Source organism: Dendropsophus ebraccatus, chromosome 1 (genome assembly GCF_027789765.1).
Source record: "Dendropsophus ebraccatus isolate aDenEbr1 chromosome 1, aDenEbr1.pat, whole genome shotgun sequence".
NCBI classification, from domain to species: Eukaryota; Metazoa; Chordata; class Amphibia; order Anura; family Hylidae; genus Dendropsophus; species Dendropsophus ebraccatus.
The window spans coordinates 212,068,338-212,082,106 of record NC_091454.1 but is presented as its reverse complement, the minus strand read 5'-3'; the positions used below and the strand labels follow the sequence as shown (position 1 = coordinate 212,082,106).

The following is a 13,769-nucleotide window of genomic DNA, read 5'->3' as shown; positions in this document are numbered from 1 at the left end:
TAAGGGGGGGAATCTATAGGGGGGGAGAGGGGGCATCTATAAGGGGGGGAGAGGGGGGCATCTATAGGGGGGGAGAGGGGGCATCTATAAGGGGGGGAGAGGGGGTCACCTATAAGGGGAGGGGGAGAGAGGGGGCCATCTATAAGGGGGATGCAACATGCAGTGGGGGCCATCTATATATACTATAAGGGGGGTCACATAGTGTCAGGGCTACCCACTAAATGAGGGTGTAAAGGGGCAAATACAGATGTGCAGTTTGTAGATAGATGAGGATGGTGCCAGAGTGAGGAGCCTAATATGTCTGTCTGGCAGATTCTGTGGATTCGTGGCTCATAGAAGTTCTCATGATGGCCCAGGGCGGATGGAGAAGAAAATGAAAAGGGAAGAACTCTGATCAGAGAAGACGTCCCCTGTGAGTCACCTGATATAACTGCACTGTAATGTTTATGGTGTACAGAACCTGTGTGGAGCTGCGTCCACCTCTATATAACTGTATGAGGTGATAGTGATCTGTGTACAGTGGATTCAGTAGCAGTGGTGGTATTAGTCAGTATGTGGCGGTGTTAGTCAGTATGTGGTAATATTTGTTACGTGTTATCCGATACTGTGTTTTATTGGTCTCAGTACACTGGATTTGGTCAGTAACAATATGGTGGTGATGGTAGTGGTTGTGGTGTGGCGTTAATATTTGCCCCTTGTATACTTGTATTATTGGCAATATTGGTCTCAGCATACAGGATTTGGTCAGTAATAATATGGCGGTAATATATATGGTGATAATATGCTGGTGTTGTTGGTAATATCTGTCTTTGAGTATATATATATATATATATATATATACACACACACATACACCTACCAGTAGCATCACTTGGTCGTGAAAGGGGGGGGGGGGCAAGTTGACCTCTCGCACCAGGGCCCAGGAGACATTAGCTACGCCCCTGGTTGCAGCATGTAAGTGAACTTTGATTAATTTACACACAGCAGATCATAAGGACACAGGAGGCTCTTATCTTCTCTGTGCATCCCTGAGCCCCCCTGTGGCAGGGGCCCCATAGCTGCTGCCTGCCCTGCCTCTATGGTAGCTACGCCACAGGGCACAGTTGTCATCAAAGAAAACAACTTTACACATACATAAAGTGACAGTATCCATGTCAGTATACGGCTTCTTACACAGTTGGCACAAAGGATACTCCAAAAACATACCTAGCTGGAGTCACCAGATGATGAATCACCCTACCAGCAGACAACCCATAGTACAGAGCTTATTACCACACAGCGGTAGATAATTGCTTTATTTTTTTATTGCTACATTTTTTACATTTTACTTTTTTATTGCTACTGTACATTGTTCCTGGAGACGGAGGGATTAGTCCTGGAGCCTTGTGGCAACACAATCTGCGAGAGAGGAGATGGAGTAAGGATCATGTAGACAAAACCCAACAATCGCCTATGCTGCGAGTGATCGGAGCTCAGACTTCAGGATAATCACCACCATCAGAACGAATGGTAAGTGATGGGAAGGTCTTCTTTATATTTTATTAGTTTTCACCTCTTGTATCTTTAGTGTTTTATGTTAGTCTTACTTTATAGTAAATCAATGAGAATATTGTACATAATGTGATGATGGGATAGAAGGGGCGTCTGGAGAATAGGGTATTTTAGTGTTAGTTATTTTGTGGACATATTTACACTCCAAGCTCTCAGCTACCTGCACTGGTGTAATGCTAGGTATAAATGGTGGCTATTTGAAGCATATTGGCGGCCATTTTAGGTGTCATTCTCCATTTCACATAATTAAAGGTCCTTCACTGATGGACTTCACCCAGATGACTGTATACATGAGACTTCTAGGTCATCCGACAAGTTTGAAGAAGGCTTTTACCGATTCAATGGAGATAGTTTGCAGAACCAACAGAACGTTTGACCAGCCTCAGTGATTCAACAGAATATAGTATAGTGCATAGTATCATCTAATATATAGTATATAGTATACAGAATATAGTATAGCGCATAGTATCATCTAATATATAGTATATAGTATACAGAATATAGTATAGCGCATAGTATCATCTAAACAAGAAAACCTCATATCATTGCATTAGGATTATTCTGTGCATTGTCCCATTGTTTGAGTATTGTCCTCTTAAGGATTAGAACTGGCCATTCTATTCTTTAACATGAGGTAATCCAAACAAACAGGACAGAGATCTGTGTATTCTAAACTTAGTGCAGCACTAAAGTGTATAAAGTTATTGATTCTAACTGTGTATAAAACCTGAGAGCTGCAGCCATGTGGTAGAGAGGTTTGGACCTGTGGTAAGGACGCTTCCATAGCGTAGGCCCAGGACGCTTCCATAGTATAGGCCCAGGACGCTTCCATAGTGTAGGCCCAGGACGCTTCCATAATGTAGGCCCAGGACGCTTCCATAGTGTAGGCCCAGGACGCTTCCATAGTGTAGGCCCAGGACGCTTCCATAGTGTAGGCCCAGGACGCTTCCATAGCGTAGGCCCAGGACGCTTCCATAGTGTAGGCCCAGGACGCTTCCATAGTGTAGGCCCAGGACGCTTCCATAGTGTAGGCCCAGGACGCTTCCATAGTGTAGGCCAAGGACGCTTCAATAGCGTAGGCCCAGGACGCTTCCATAGTGTAGGCCCAGGACGCTTCCATAGTGTAGGCCCAGGACTTGGTCTCTGTCAGATCGCTGGAAGCCTCTCCCCAGTTGAAGTTCTATGACAGATGAAGTATCGTTATGTTCCTGGTAGTGATTTGTTCTCTGTCCTGCGCCGATTTGCGGCTGATGTTTGGTTTTGGCCACTTGCGGCTTTGCTTGTGGCTGATACTAGAAGGACAGATGATGTGACTATGCACTAATGACATTGTAAGTACTTAACCTTTGTATTCATATCTGTGCAAAAGTGTACGCAATCTCATACTAAGAACACCTGGTTATTGTATTTCTGATACTAAGAAACACCTGGTTATTGTATTTCTGATATACCATCTGTATATAATCCTTTTTTTAGATTTCTATCATCTTTTTAATCATTTGTTTAATAAAATTGCGTTGTATCTTAATTGGTCGCCTTCTCTAAATACGTATCTGAACCTTTTGCTTAAGAGTTAGCAAAACAACTGGATTACATGGAAATATTACCACCATACTGTTACTGACTAAATTTAGCATACGAAGACCAATAATACCGCCAGTACCAATTTACAAAGGACAACTCTACTACTGAATAAAATCCATTGTACAAAGACCAATATCACCTCATACAGTGACCATATAGAGATAAATACAAGCTCTACACAGGCTCTGCACAACATATGTGAACATAAGTGATTACAGTGTGTCACGGCCGCGGCGGCGTCCCATGCTCCGGGCCGCCGCCGCGACCTCCCCCCATCTTATGCAGCTGCCGGGGTCCCGGTGCAGGGACCCGGCGCTGCTACACGTTCGGCCCCGGGGGGCGCCTCACCTCTCCACGCTCCTGTCTCTCGCTGTGCCGGCCGGCGCGCGCGTCCCCGCCTCCTAGGGCGCGCGCGCGCCGGCTGTCTCAGATTTAAAGGGGCAGTGCGCTCCTAATTGGTAGTTGCACCAATCACTCCCCTATAAATCCCAGCATGCCCTGTCCCCTGTGTTGGAGCCTCTACATGCTTCCCATAGCGTTTGGCCCAGCTCCCTGTTGTTCCTGTGTCCTGTCCGTTACCTGGTCCCTTGTCCCTGTTCCTGGTTCCTGTTCCCCTGTCACTCCACCTGTTCCTGTGTCCAGCCAGTCACGTGCTCTCTCATCTGCAGACTATTGCCTGTGCCATCTCCTGCCACGCCTCGCCTGCCGACACCAGCAACCAAGCCAGGGGTAGCGACCTGGGGGTCGCCTGCCGCAGCAAGTCCATCCCGCCTTGCGGCGGGCTCTGGTGAAAACCAGCGGCCCCTTAGACTCCGCTCCCTGGTGAGGTTTGTGCCATCGCTGGTGCCGGTCCAGTGGATCCACTACTCCGGGCGTTACAGTAGGCTCCAACCATGGATCCCGGCGAGGTGCCTGATATCCGCGAGGTAGCCCGAGTGGTCGCCCTACAGGCTCAACAGATTCAGCAACAGTCACAGCTGATTCAACAACTGACTGCAGCCGTTCAACAGCATACCACAGCTCAGCAGTCATCACCTCCGGCAGCCTCTTCAAAACTACGACTGGCTCTCCCAAGTAAATATAGAGGTGACCCCAAGTTGTGCAGAGGGTTCCTGACCCAATGCACCATGTACATCGAACTTTTAAGCAGTCAGTTTGCCACCGAGCGCTCTAAAGTGGCTTTCATTATCAGCCTATTGGAGGGAAGAGCTCTGGCCTGGGCCACGCCACTATGGGACCGTAATGATCCGGTTGCTGCCAATTTTCGAATCTTCCTGGACGAGTTCCGCTCGGTCTTTGAGGAACCTGCCCGTGCGTCTTCGGCTGAGACTGCTCTCCTCAATTTATCCCAAGGGACTTCCTCCGTTGGTGATTACGCCATCCAGTTCCGCACCCTGGCTGCGGAACTAGACTGGAATGAGGCCGCTCTGATTGCCACCTTTAAAAAGGGCCTGTCCAGCCAAGTGAAGGATGTGCTCGCTGCCCGGGATCTGCCTACCTCCTTGAACGATCTTATTCTACTGGCTACCAGAGTCTACACCAGGTTTTCCGAGAGAGAGGAGGAGGTTCGGCAAGGACGGCGTCTGAGTCTGCCCCGTCGCCATCCTCGGCTGGCACCGGTGTTCCAGAATCCTGTTGCTCCTATGTCCCAGTCGCTTCCAGAGGTTCCTATGCAGGTGGAACGTGTTCGCCTGACGACTGATGAGAGGAACCGTCGACTGGACCAGAATCTCTGCCTCTATTGCGGTGGCGCGGATCACTATCGACAGAGATGTCCCCAACGCCCTCAGCGTCCGGGAAACGCCCGCACCTAGGTCCGGTGGGAGAGGCCTCCCTAGGTGTGAATGCCACCTCTCCAAGGTTGACTATGCCCGTCTCCATCCAGACACCCTCTGGGCAAGTTTTCCAGACTACTGCCCTCATCGACTCTGGCTCTGCTGGCAGTTTCATCTCTGCTTCGTTGGTCCAAAGATGGCGGCTACCCGTGATCCAGCTAGCCCAACCCCGGTCTATCTCTTCGGTTACGGGGGAGGTTCTTACCGAAGCGGTGTACAGCCAGACGGCACCCCTAGTCCTCCAGGTGGGAGCCTTACATCAGGAGAAGATCTCCTTCTATGTCTTGCGCCATTCCTCTTCCAACCTCCTGCTGGGGCTTCCTTGGCTGCAAATCCATACCCCTAAGCTGGACTGGAGAACTGGGGAGGTTCTCAGCTGGGGTCAGGACTGTCATAACCGGTGTCTGAGATCTCCTCAACCCAAGTGCTCTACAAGGTCACCTGCTTGTGTCAAGCCTCTATCCGGGCTACCGGAGGACTACCAAGACTTTGTCGATGTTTTCTCGGCCAAGGAGGCGGACTCACTACCACCCCATCGGGCCTATGATTGCCCTATAGACCTCCTTCCTGGGTCTTCTCCTCCACGTGGTCGAGTATACCCTCTCTCTGTGCCCGAGACTGAAGCCATGTCCTCCTACATCCAGGAGAACTTACAAAAGGGCTTCATCCGCAAATCCACGTCTCCAGCTGGCGCCGGATTTTTCTTTGTTCAGAAGAAGGACGGTTCCCTCCGCCCATGCATAGACTATCGGGGTTTAAATAAGGTGACCGTTAAGAACCGCTATCCTCTTCCGCTTATTCCGGAACTATTCGACCGTCTTCGTGGAGCAAAGATCTTCTCCAAGCTGGATCTCAGGGGAGCGTATAACTTGGTCCGAATTCGTAAGGGAGACGAATGGAAGACCGCTTTCAACACCAGGGATGGGCACTACGAATATCTGGTCATGCCATTCGGCCTATGCAATGCCCCAGCGGTCTTCCAGGAATTCGTGAACGATATCTTCCGAGACCTCCTCTATGTCTGCGTCATTGTTTATTTGGACGACATTTTGGTCTTCTCCCCGGACCAGCAGACTCATGTGGCACAAGTGCGTCAGGTTCTACGAAGACTACGGGCCAATCATCTATACGCCAAGCTTGAGAAGTGCGTTTTCCATCAGCGCAGTCTTCCATTTCTTGGCTATATCGTCTCCGATCAGGGCCTACAAATGGATCCAGCCAAGCTCGCAGCTGTCCTTCAATGGCCACGCCCTGTGGGACTTAGAGCTATCCAACGTTTCCTGGGCTTCGCCAACTATTACCGGCAATTCATCCCTCACTTCTCTACCCTGGTCGCACCCATTGTGGCTCTCACTAAAAAGAAGGCGGACCCCAGACGTTGGCCTCCAGAGGCCGAACAAGCCTTCAATAGCCTCAAGTCTGCCTTTGCCTCCGCTCCTGCCCTAGTCCGCCCGGATGTCTCCAGGCCGTTTTCTCTCGAGGTCGAAGCTTCTTCTGTGGGCGCAGGAGCCGTTCTCTCGCAAAGGGACACATCAGGCAAGACCAGAACCTGTGGGTTCTTCTCTAAGACTTTCTCCCCTGCCGAGAGGAACTATACCATTGGGGACCGTGAACTCCTGGCCATTAAGTTGGCACTGGAGGAGTGGCGTCATCTATTAGAGGGGGCTAAACACCCGGTTAACATCTACACGGACCACAAGAACCTCCTCTACCTCCAATCGGCTCAACGCCTCAATCCCAGGCAGGCTCGGTGGTCCCTCTTCTTCTCTCGGTTCAACTATACCATCCACTTCCGTCCAGCCGAGAAGAATCTAAAGGCCGATGCATTATCCCGAGCATCCGATGTCATGGGGCAAGAGGAATCTCCTCGTCACATAATACCTCCCGACCGCCTAGTACCAGTTGCCACTTCTGCTCTGCAGAGACTGCCTCCCGGGAAGACTTATGTGCGTCCCGCACTCCGTAAACGCATCTTGAAGTGGGGGCATTCCTCTTTGGTAGCCGGGCATCCAGGAGCCCAAAAGACCGGGCAATTGATCTCCCGTCATTACTGGTGGCCCAATCTCATCCAGGATGTCAAGGATTTTGTGGCTTCCTGTGCAGTCTGTGCCAGGAATAAATCTCCCCGTCTAAGACCTGCCGGCCTACTATTGCCCTTGCCAGTCCCGGATCATCCCTGGCACCACATTGGGATGGATTTCATCACTGACCTACCTCCATCTGCGGGCAATACAGTTATTTGGGTGGTGACGGACCGCTTTTCTAAAATGGCTCACTTCGTGGCCCTTCCTGGTCTGCCCTCTGCTCCTCGTCTGGCTCAGTTGTTCTTCCGACACATCTTTCGCCTGCATGGACTTCCTCTTCACATTGTGTCCGACCGAGGCTCTCAATTTGTCTCTAAATTTTGGCGTGCCCTATGCTCGCAACTCCAAGTGAAGCTGGACTTCTCATCGGCCTATCATCCTCTAACCAACGGGCAAGTGGAGAGAGTCAATCAGATTCTGGGCAACTACCTACGCCATTTTGTTTCAAGCCGCCAAGACAACTGGTCCGATCTACTCCCATGGGCAGAATTCTCTTATAACCACTTGGACTCGACTTCCACAGGCAAGTCCCCTTTCTATGTGGTCTACGGGCATCATCCTCGTCCTCCTCTGCCTCTCTCTCCATCCTCTGAAGTCCCAGCCGTGGAGGAGTTGTTATCTGACCTACAATCGATCTGGGAACAAACTCGACAGTCCTTACTCAAAGCCTCGGAACGCATGAAGGACCAGGCTGATAAGAAGAGGAGACCTGCCACGAATTTTCTCCCAGGTGACAAAGTCTGGCTCTCGGCCAAATATGTCCGACTCAAGATCCCCAGCTACAAGTTGGGCCCTCGATTCCTCGGTCCTTTCTCGGTGCTAAGACGCATCAACCCTGTCACCTACAAACTCCGCCTACCCCCCACTATGCGGATTCCGAACTCCTTCCATGTTTCCCTCTTAAAACCAGTGGTCCTGAACCGGTTCTCCGATAGGTCTTCGTTCTCTGCTCCTCAAGCCGTCTCTGACGACGTCTACGCTGTTAAGGACATTCTGGCTATGAAGACTGTCAGAGGTAGAAGGTTCTTCCTGGTGGACTGGAAAGGATTTGGTCCTGAGGAGAGGTCCTGGGAACCCGAGGCTAACATCCTGGACCAAGATCTCATCAAAAGGTTCCTGCAGGTTAGAAAGAGGGGGAGGCCAAAGGGGGGGGGTACTGTCACGGCCGCGGCGGCGTCCCATGCTCCGGGCCGCCGCCGCGACCTCCCCCCATCTTATGCAGCTGCCGGGGTCCCGGTGCAGGGACCCGGCGCTGCTACACGTTCGGCCCCGGGGGGCGCCTCACCTCTCCACGCTCCTGTCTCTCGCTGTGCCGGCCGGCGCGCGCGTCCCCGCCCCCTCGGGCGCGCGCGCGCCGGCTGTCTCAGATTTAAAGGGGCAGTGCGCTCCTAATTGGTAGTTGCACCAATCACTCCCCTATAAATCCCAGCATGCCCTGTCCCCTGTGTTGGAGCCTCTACATGCTTCCCATAGCGTTTGGCCCAGCTCCCTGTTGTTCCTGTGTCCTGTCCGTTACCTGGTCCCTTGTCCCTGTTCCTGGTTCCTGTTCCCCTGTCACTCCACCTGTTCCTGTGTCCAGCCAGTCACGTGCTCTCTCATCTGCAGACTATTGCCTGTGCCATCTCCTGCCACGCCTCGCCTGCCGACACCAGCAACCAAGCCAGGGGTAGCGACCTGGGGGTCGCCTGCCGCAGCAAGTCCATCCCGCCTTGCGGCGGGCTCTGGTGAAAACCAGCGGCCCCTTAGACTCCGCTCCCTGGTGAGGTTTGTGCCATCGCTGGTGCCGGTCCAGTGGATCCACTACTCCGGGCGTTACACAGTGCAGTTACTACCAGTGACTCACAGGGGGTATCTTATGAAATGCCATACATACTTGGCGTTTATTTTTGTGCCTTACGCCAAAGGGAGGAGGGGGGGGGGAACTATTCAAGTCTACAGTCAAAAATGCCAGAAAAGAAAACGAAATAATTTGGATGTGATCTGCAGTAGTGCTTCTACCTGCCTATTACTTCTTGCTTCAGTGTAAGGCAGTATCCACTGTCATTTAATGAAAAACCTTTGATATGTCATAGACAGTGGGCGGGAGAAGAAGAACTCACGTACCCCGCATTATAGCGATTGGTCAGATCTCATGCGATGACTGAATAACGCTAAGAGCTGTAGTCCAGTACACTCTAGGAGAAGAAGTGCTGATACCTGCTGTATCCTTGCCAGGCACCAGCTGCACAATTTACTGCACAAAATGCTCCACCTACTGGCGGTACATAAGACTTTATATCTTGCAGAGCGGTGGAGCGGTGACTACTGTTACTCCCTACTTATGGGTCTTCCTTTCTCTAAGCTCTCCCCTCTCCAGTCCATCCTGAATGCTGCAGCCAGACTCAACTTCCTCTCCAGCCATTATACTGATGTCTCCCCCCTGTGCCAGTCATTGCACTGGTTACCCAATAAATACAGAATACAGTTCAAACTCCTCACCCTCACCCATAAAGCCCTCCACAACTCTGCCCCTCCATACATCTCCTCCCTCATCTCCACCTATCATCCTTCCCGTGCTCTGCGTTCTGCTAATGACCTTACACTAACCTCCTCTATAATCAGAACCTCTCACTCCCGCCTCCAAGACTTCTCTCGTGCTGCACCAGTTCTCTGGAACTCCATACCTAAAGACCTCAGACTTATTTCTAACACCCCCAGTTTCAAGCATGCCCTGAAGACTCATCTCTTCAGGTGCGCTTATGACATTTCCTAATCTCATCTCCCTCTATGCTATTCCTTCTGCATCCTCTCTATAACCTCTTTGGTGCCATCTACATTGTACCTGAACTCAGAAAATGGCTTGTGACTGGCTCGCCCAGTACCTATAGGCACTTTGAGACTCTATGTACAATGACTGGAACATCGACAAATAAAGCCCTTGTTGCCTCTCGTGTCCCGCCAGTTATCCTAGTCTGTACGCTCTCGAAAGCAGGTCTCTAATTGTGTATTTTTAATTTTATCTTAATTTATTCATTGTATAATTTAATTATAACCTGTATTGTATTTATATATTTAAACAAGTGATGCGGAATCTGTTGGCGCTATACAAATAAATATTATAATTTGCTCTCCAGGTCGTGTCATTGTACTGACTTTGTAAACGTCTTTCTCTCTCCTCACTATTACAGAGATCTTGCTGAGGTCCGGATCATCAGGAGACAAAATGGAGCCACACATCTTCTCAGGAAAATTTCCTGTCTTCTGTCTGATGATGTTTATGTTTCTGTTTGGTTACACATTCTACCATGAAAGAAAGAAAGCATTGATCAGGTGGATTCCCAATTCCATAAAATTACAGGAAAGTACAAAACGTGTGAATAACCTGACTTACCCGGTTTTCCAGCACCCTCTGGCTCCTCCGTACCCGTACCCATACCAGTTCATTATTAACCAGCCGGACAAGTGCAAGAACCAGAAGCCTTTCCTTGTCCTAGCGGTGCTAGTAGAGAGCCAGGACTGGGAATCCAGACACACAATCCGGGAAACATGGGGCAATGAAAGTCTTTATGATGTTGATGTGGTCAGGATTTTTCTGGTGGGTCTACCTGTACATATTCCTGACCGAACCCAGCAATTGTTGGAGAAAGAAAGTGTGCTCTTTGGGGACATCATCCAACAAGACTTCATGGACACCTATTACAACTTGACCCTAAAAACCTTAATGGCTATGGAATGGGTGACCAAATTTTGTCCTTCTGCCAGTTATGTCATGAAGATAGACAGTGACATGTTTCTTAATGTAGACTACTTGGTCCATAAGGTTCTTCATCCAAACAAACCTGTTCATCAGAATTACTTCACAGGACACATACTTGGCAGAAGTCTTCCCCGTAGGGATCCGTCTTCCAAATGGTACGTACCAAAGGAAGTCTATCCAGATGACAAATATCCACCCTACTGTGCAGGTCCTGGATATCTATTTTCAACTGATATGGCAAAAAAAATCTATGACGTGGCCCAAGAAATTAGGGTCATCCCCATGGAAGATGTCTTTATGGGTATTTGCTTGTATGAGCTCCATATTCCACTTACTAAACCCCCTGCAGGAAAATTTTATCACCAAAAGATTAATTACGACCTTTGCAAATTTAAGAACCTTGTCACAGTCCACCATTATGAGAAAGAAGAGCTCCGGACTGTATGGGAAGACTTTTGGAGTAAGAAACCTCGGCAGTGCTAAGAAAATGACATTTATTATTTATAATTATTCAACGGCCACCTAAACATATATCCAGGAGTTTCTGCTTATAATGGAGGTTATAGAGCCTCTACTGGTTTACTGTCTTTACTGCTACGTACCCCTCCTCTTCTGAAGGGTTGCCTTTTCGGACTATGTTGGTTGTTGCCAATTTGTTGTTTTTACTTTCTGTACTGTTTTGCGCAGGGTTTGGGCTACTGTACTGGCCTCCCTGTGGTTATGTGTCTTTCAAAAAATGCAAAACCTTTAATAAAAACTATTTGATTAAAAAAAAAAAAGGGATGAATATAAAAGTTTACACTGGACTAAAGGTCTTCTCCATTGTATCTAGCCCACACCTGTCTGCCGGGGTCTACGGCGGTGTACCCGGAATGGACCACACAGATTCCCTTTGAAGGAAAAGTCCAGCCATATGACAAAAAATAAACCTGCTTAATCTTCTGGATAGCACTTACTACAAGTATATGATGGTAACTGTGGATCCCTATAGGTGGTTTCTTGAAGTTTTTGGAATTGTTTGGCTGATTCTTTGCATGATCATCTAGTTCTGAATTTTTGAATAGTTTTTGAATGTCACAAGTCTGTTGTATCCTGGGCTCACTGTACGGTCTTAGTCATCTCTTTTTTTAAGTCAAATTTTATTGAAACTTAAGGTAAGGTAAAGCACACTATAATGTGCACAACAGTTCTACAGAGGGTACAATAAAGTGACTTTTACCAGTCAGGACATTGGCATGTGCACAAAGATCCTCACAAATAAAAATCCTAAGAGGCAAAAACATCATAATAACATAAAACAACCGACAACCGTGACCCACAAAACTCATGACCCACTACAGTTAGGGCAGTTAAGCCCTTAAAGGGGCATTCCAGCCAATAAAAATGTTGTTTTTACATTTCTTTAATAAAGTTGAATAACTTTGCAATCAAACTTTAGCATGTAATTTTTTTTTTTCATTTTTATAATGAGTGACAGCAGTAAGGGGAGATAAGGCCCTCTGCTGTAACCAATGGCTGTGTTGGGAACTGCAGGGCTGCTTAAGCCCCGATCCCTGCACATTTACATATTGCAATACTAACGTCAGCACTGAGGTATTTATGGTAATTGTTTCTATGCTCCCCAGTACAGTGATATCTTGGTTTAAGAGTAACTTGGTTTAAGAGCATTTTGGTTTAAGAGCTCACAGTTTTTCAAAATTGTGACTTGGTTTAAGAGCATTGCTTTGGTTTAAGAGCTCCCTGTACTGGGTGGGAGCGCGAGTGGAGGAGGGGCATGGTCTGCATAGCGGGGTCTACAGCACTGTACTCTGACCCAGGAAGTCTCCCTCACCTTCCAAATCATAGCAGATCCACTTCAGGCTGGGGCTTACATCAGGGGACAGGACTGTGGGGGTAATCTCTCCATAGCTGTAACCCCTCTCTCCCCGGACATAGAGCGCTGCATGTATGTGCCCACATCTGCCCTGCTCATTCCTTCCTGCTCCCTGCAGTCTCTGTCCGCCCTTGTGTTTCCCATCCTCGTCATTACTGTACAGTAACTTATAATATCACATATTCTGCTGTTTCTGAATGTGTGTTTCATTAGTTTTACATGTTATTCAGAATAATAAATATTTATTTCTGGGGTGTAGAACAAATTGTCTGCATTTCTATGATTTCTTATGGGAAAATTTGCTTTGGTTAAGGTATAAATCATATGTGCAGCATCAAAGCTTGTGCAGGTACATGTCATACATATGCTATGAAGTTGCCTAGCAGCAGGGCTTGGTGTATTGAGTGGACGCTCCCCCGGAAGTGACGGCAGGGGACCGCAGGGCTGGAAGCGGGAGGAGCCTAGAAATGGCGCACAACCTCTGACTAATTTGAACCTTGACGCTGGAGACATGAGGACCGGAGCCATATGCTGACCGTAGACACATGCGAAACACCGCAACTGTTCAGGGGGCCATTGTATGTATGTATGTATGAGTATGTATTCTCATAGGGATGTACTAACACTGGATCTGCAGTGGATTTCGCTGCAAATCCGCAGCATGAAATCCACTGTGGATGCGGTGTGTGTGTGAAGGCGCCCTAATCTTAAGAATTTGTCTTTCACCCTTTAACCTCTACTTTCACAGGTTCCACACCCGTCTATAAAAACAGAAATATAATCTCACCGCTCCCTGGTGTTCACAGAAACACAACAGCATAGATAAAGTAACTGCAAATAAAACAGTAATAGAGGAAATGCAGTGATCATTCCGAGTGACCTCACCCTTTTTAATCACTGACCTAAAAGTAAAATTTTCTATGATGTGACAAGAGGGAATTTAATTGTTTCTCACATCATTTTTTCCAAGACCTGCTTACTAGAGATGAGCGAGTAGTGAAATATTTGAAGGCTCAGAATTCGATTCGAATACTCTGTAATGCTCGATAATTCGATCGACTTAGGAGTGAGATCCTCTGCTAATCCGGAAGATCGGGTCTCCATGG

At 48.5% G+C, this 13,769-nt stretch overlaps 1 protein-coding gene across 1 annotated transcript; it reads left to right on the top strand.

The window, feature by feature from the left end:
* The first annotated feature begins 1,326 nt into the window (after nucleotides 1-1,326).
* LOC138795485 (beta-1,3-galactosyltransferase 2-like) lies at nucleotides 1,327-11,665 on the top strand. The gene is made up of 2 exons (XM_069974655.1): nucleotides 1,327-1,509; nucleotides 10,222-11,665. Exon 2 carries the CDS (start codon nucleotides 10,257-10,259, stop codon nucleotides 11,271-11,273), a length of 1,017 nt encoding a protein of 338 aa, XP_069830756.1. The 5' UTR covers nucleotides 1,327-1,509; nucleotides 10,222-10,256; the 3' UTR covers nucleotides 11,274-11,665.
* The last annotated feature ends 2,104 nt before the right edge of the window (nucleotides 11,666-13,769 follow it).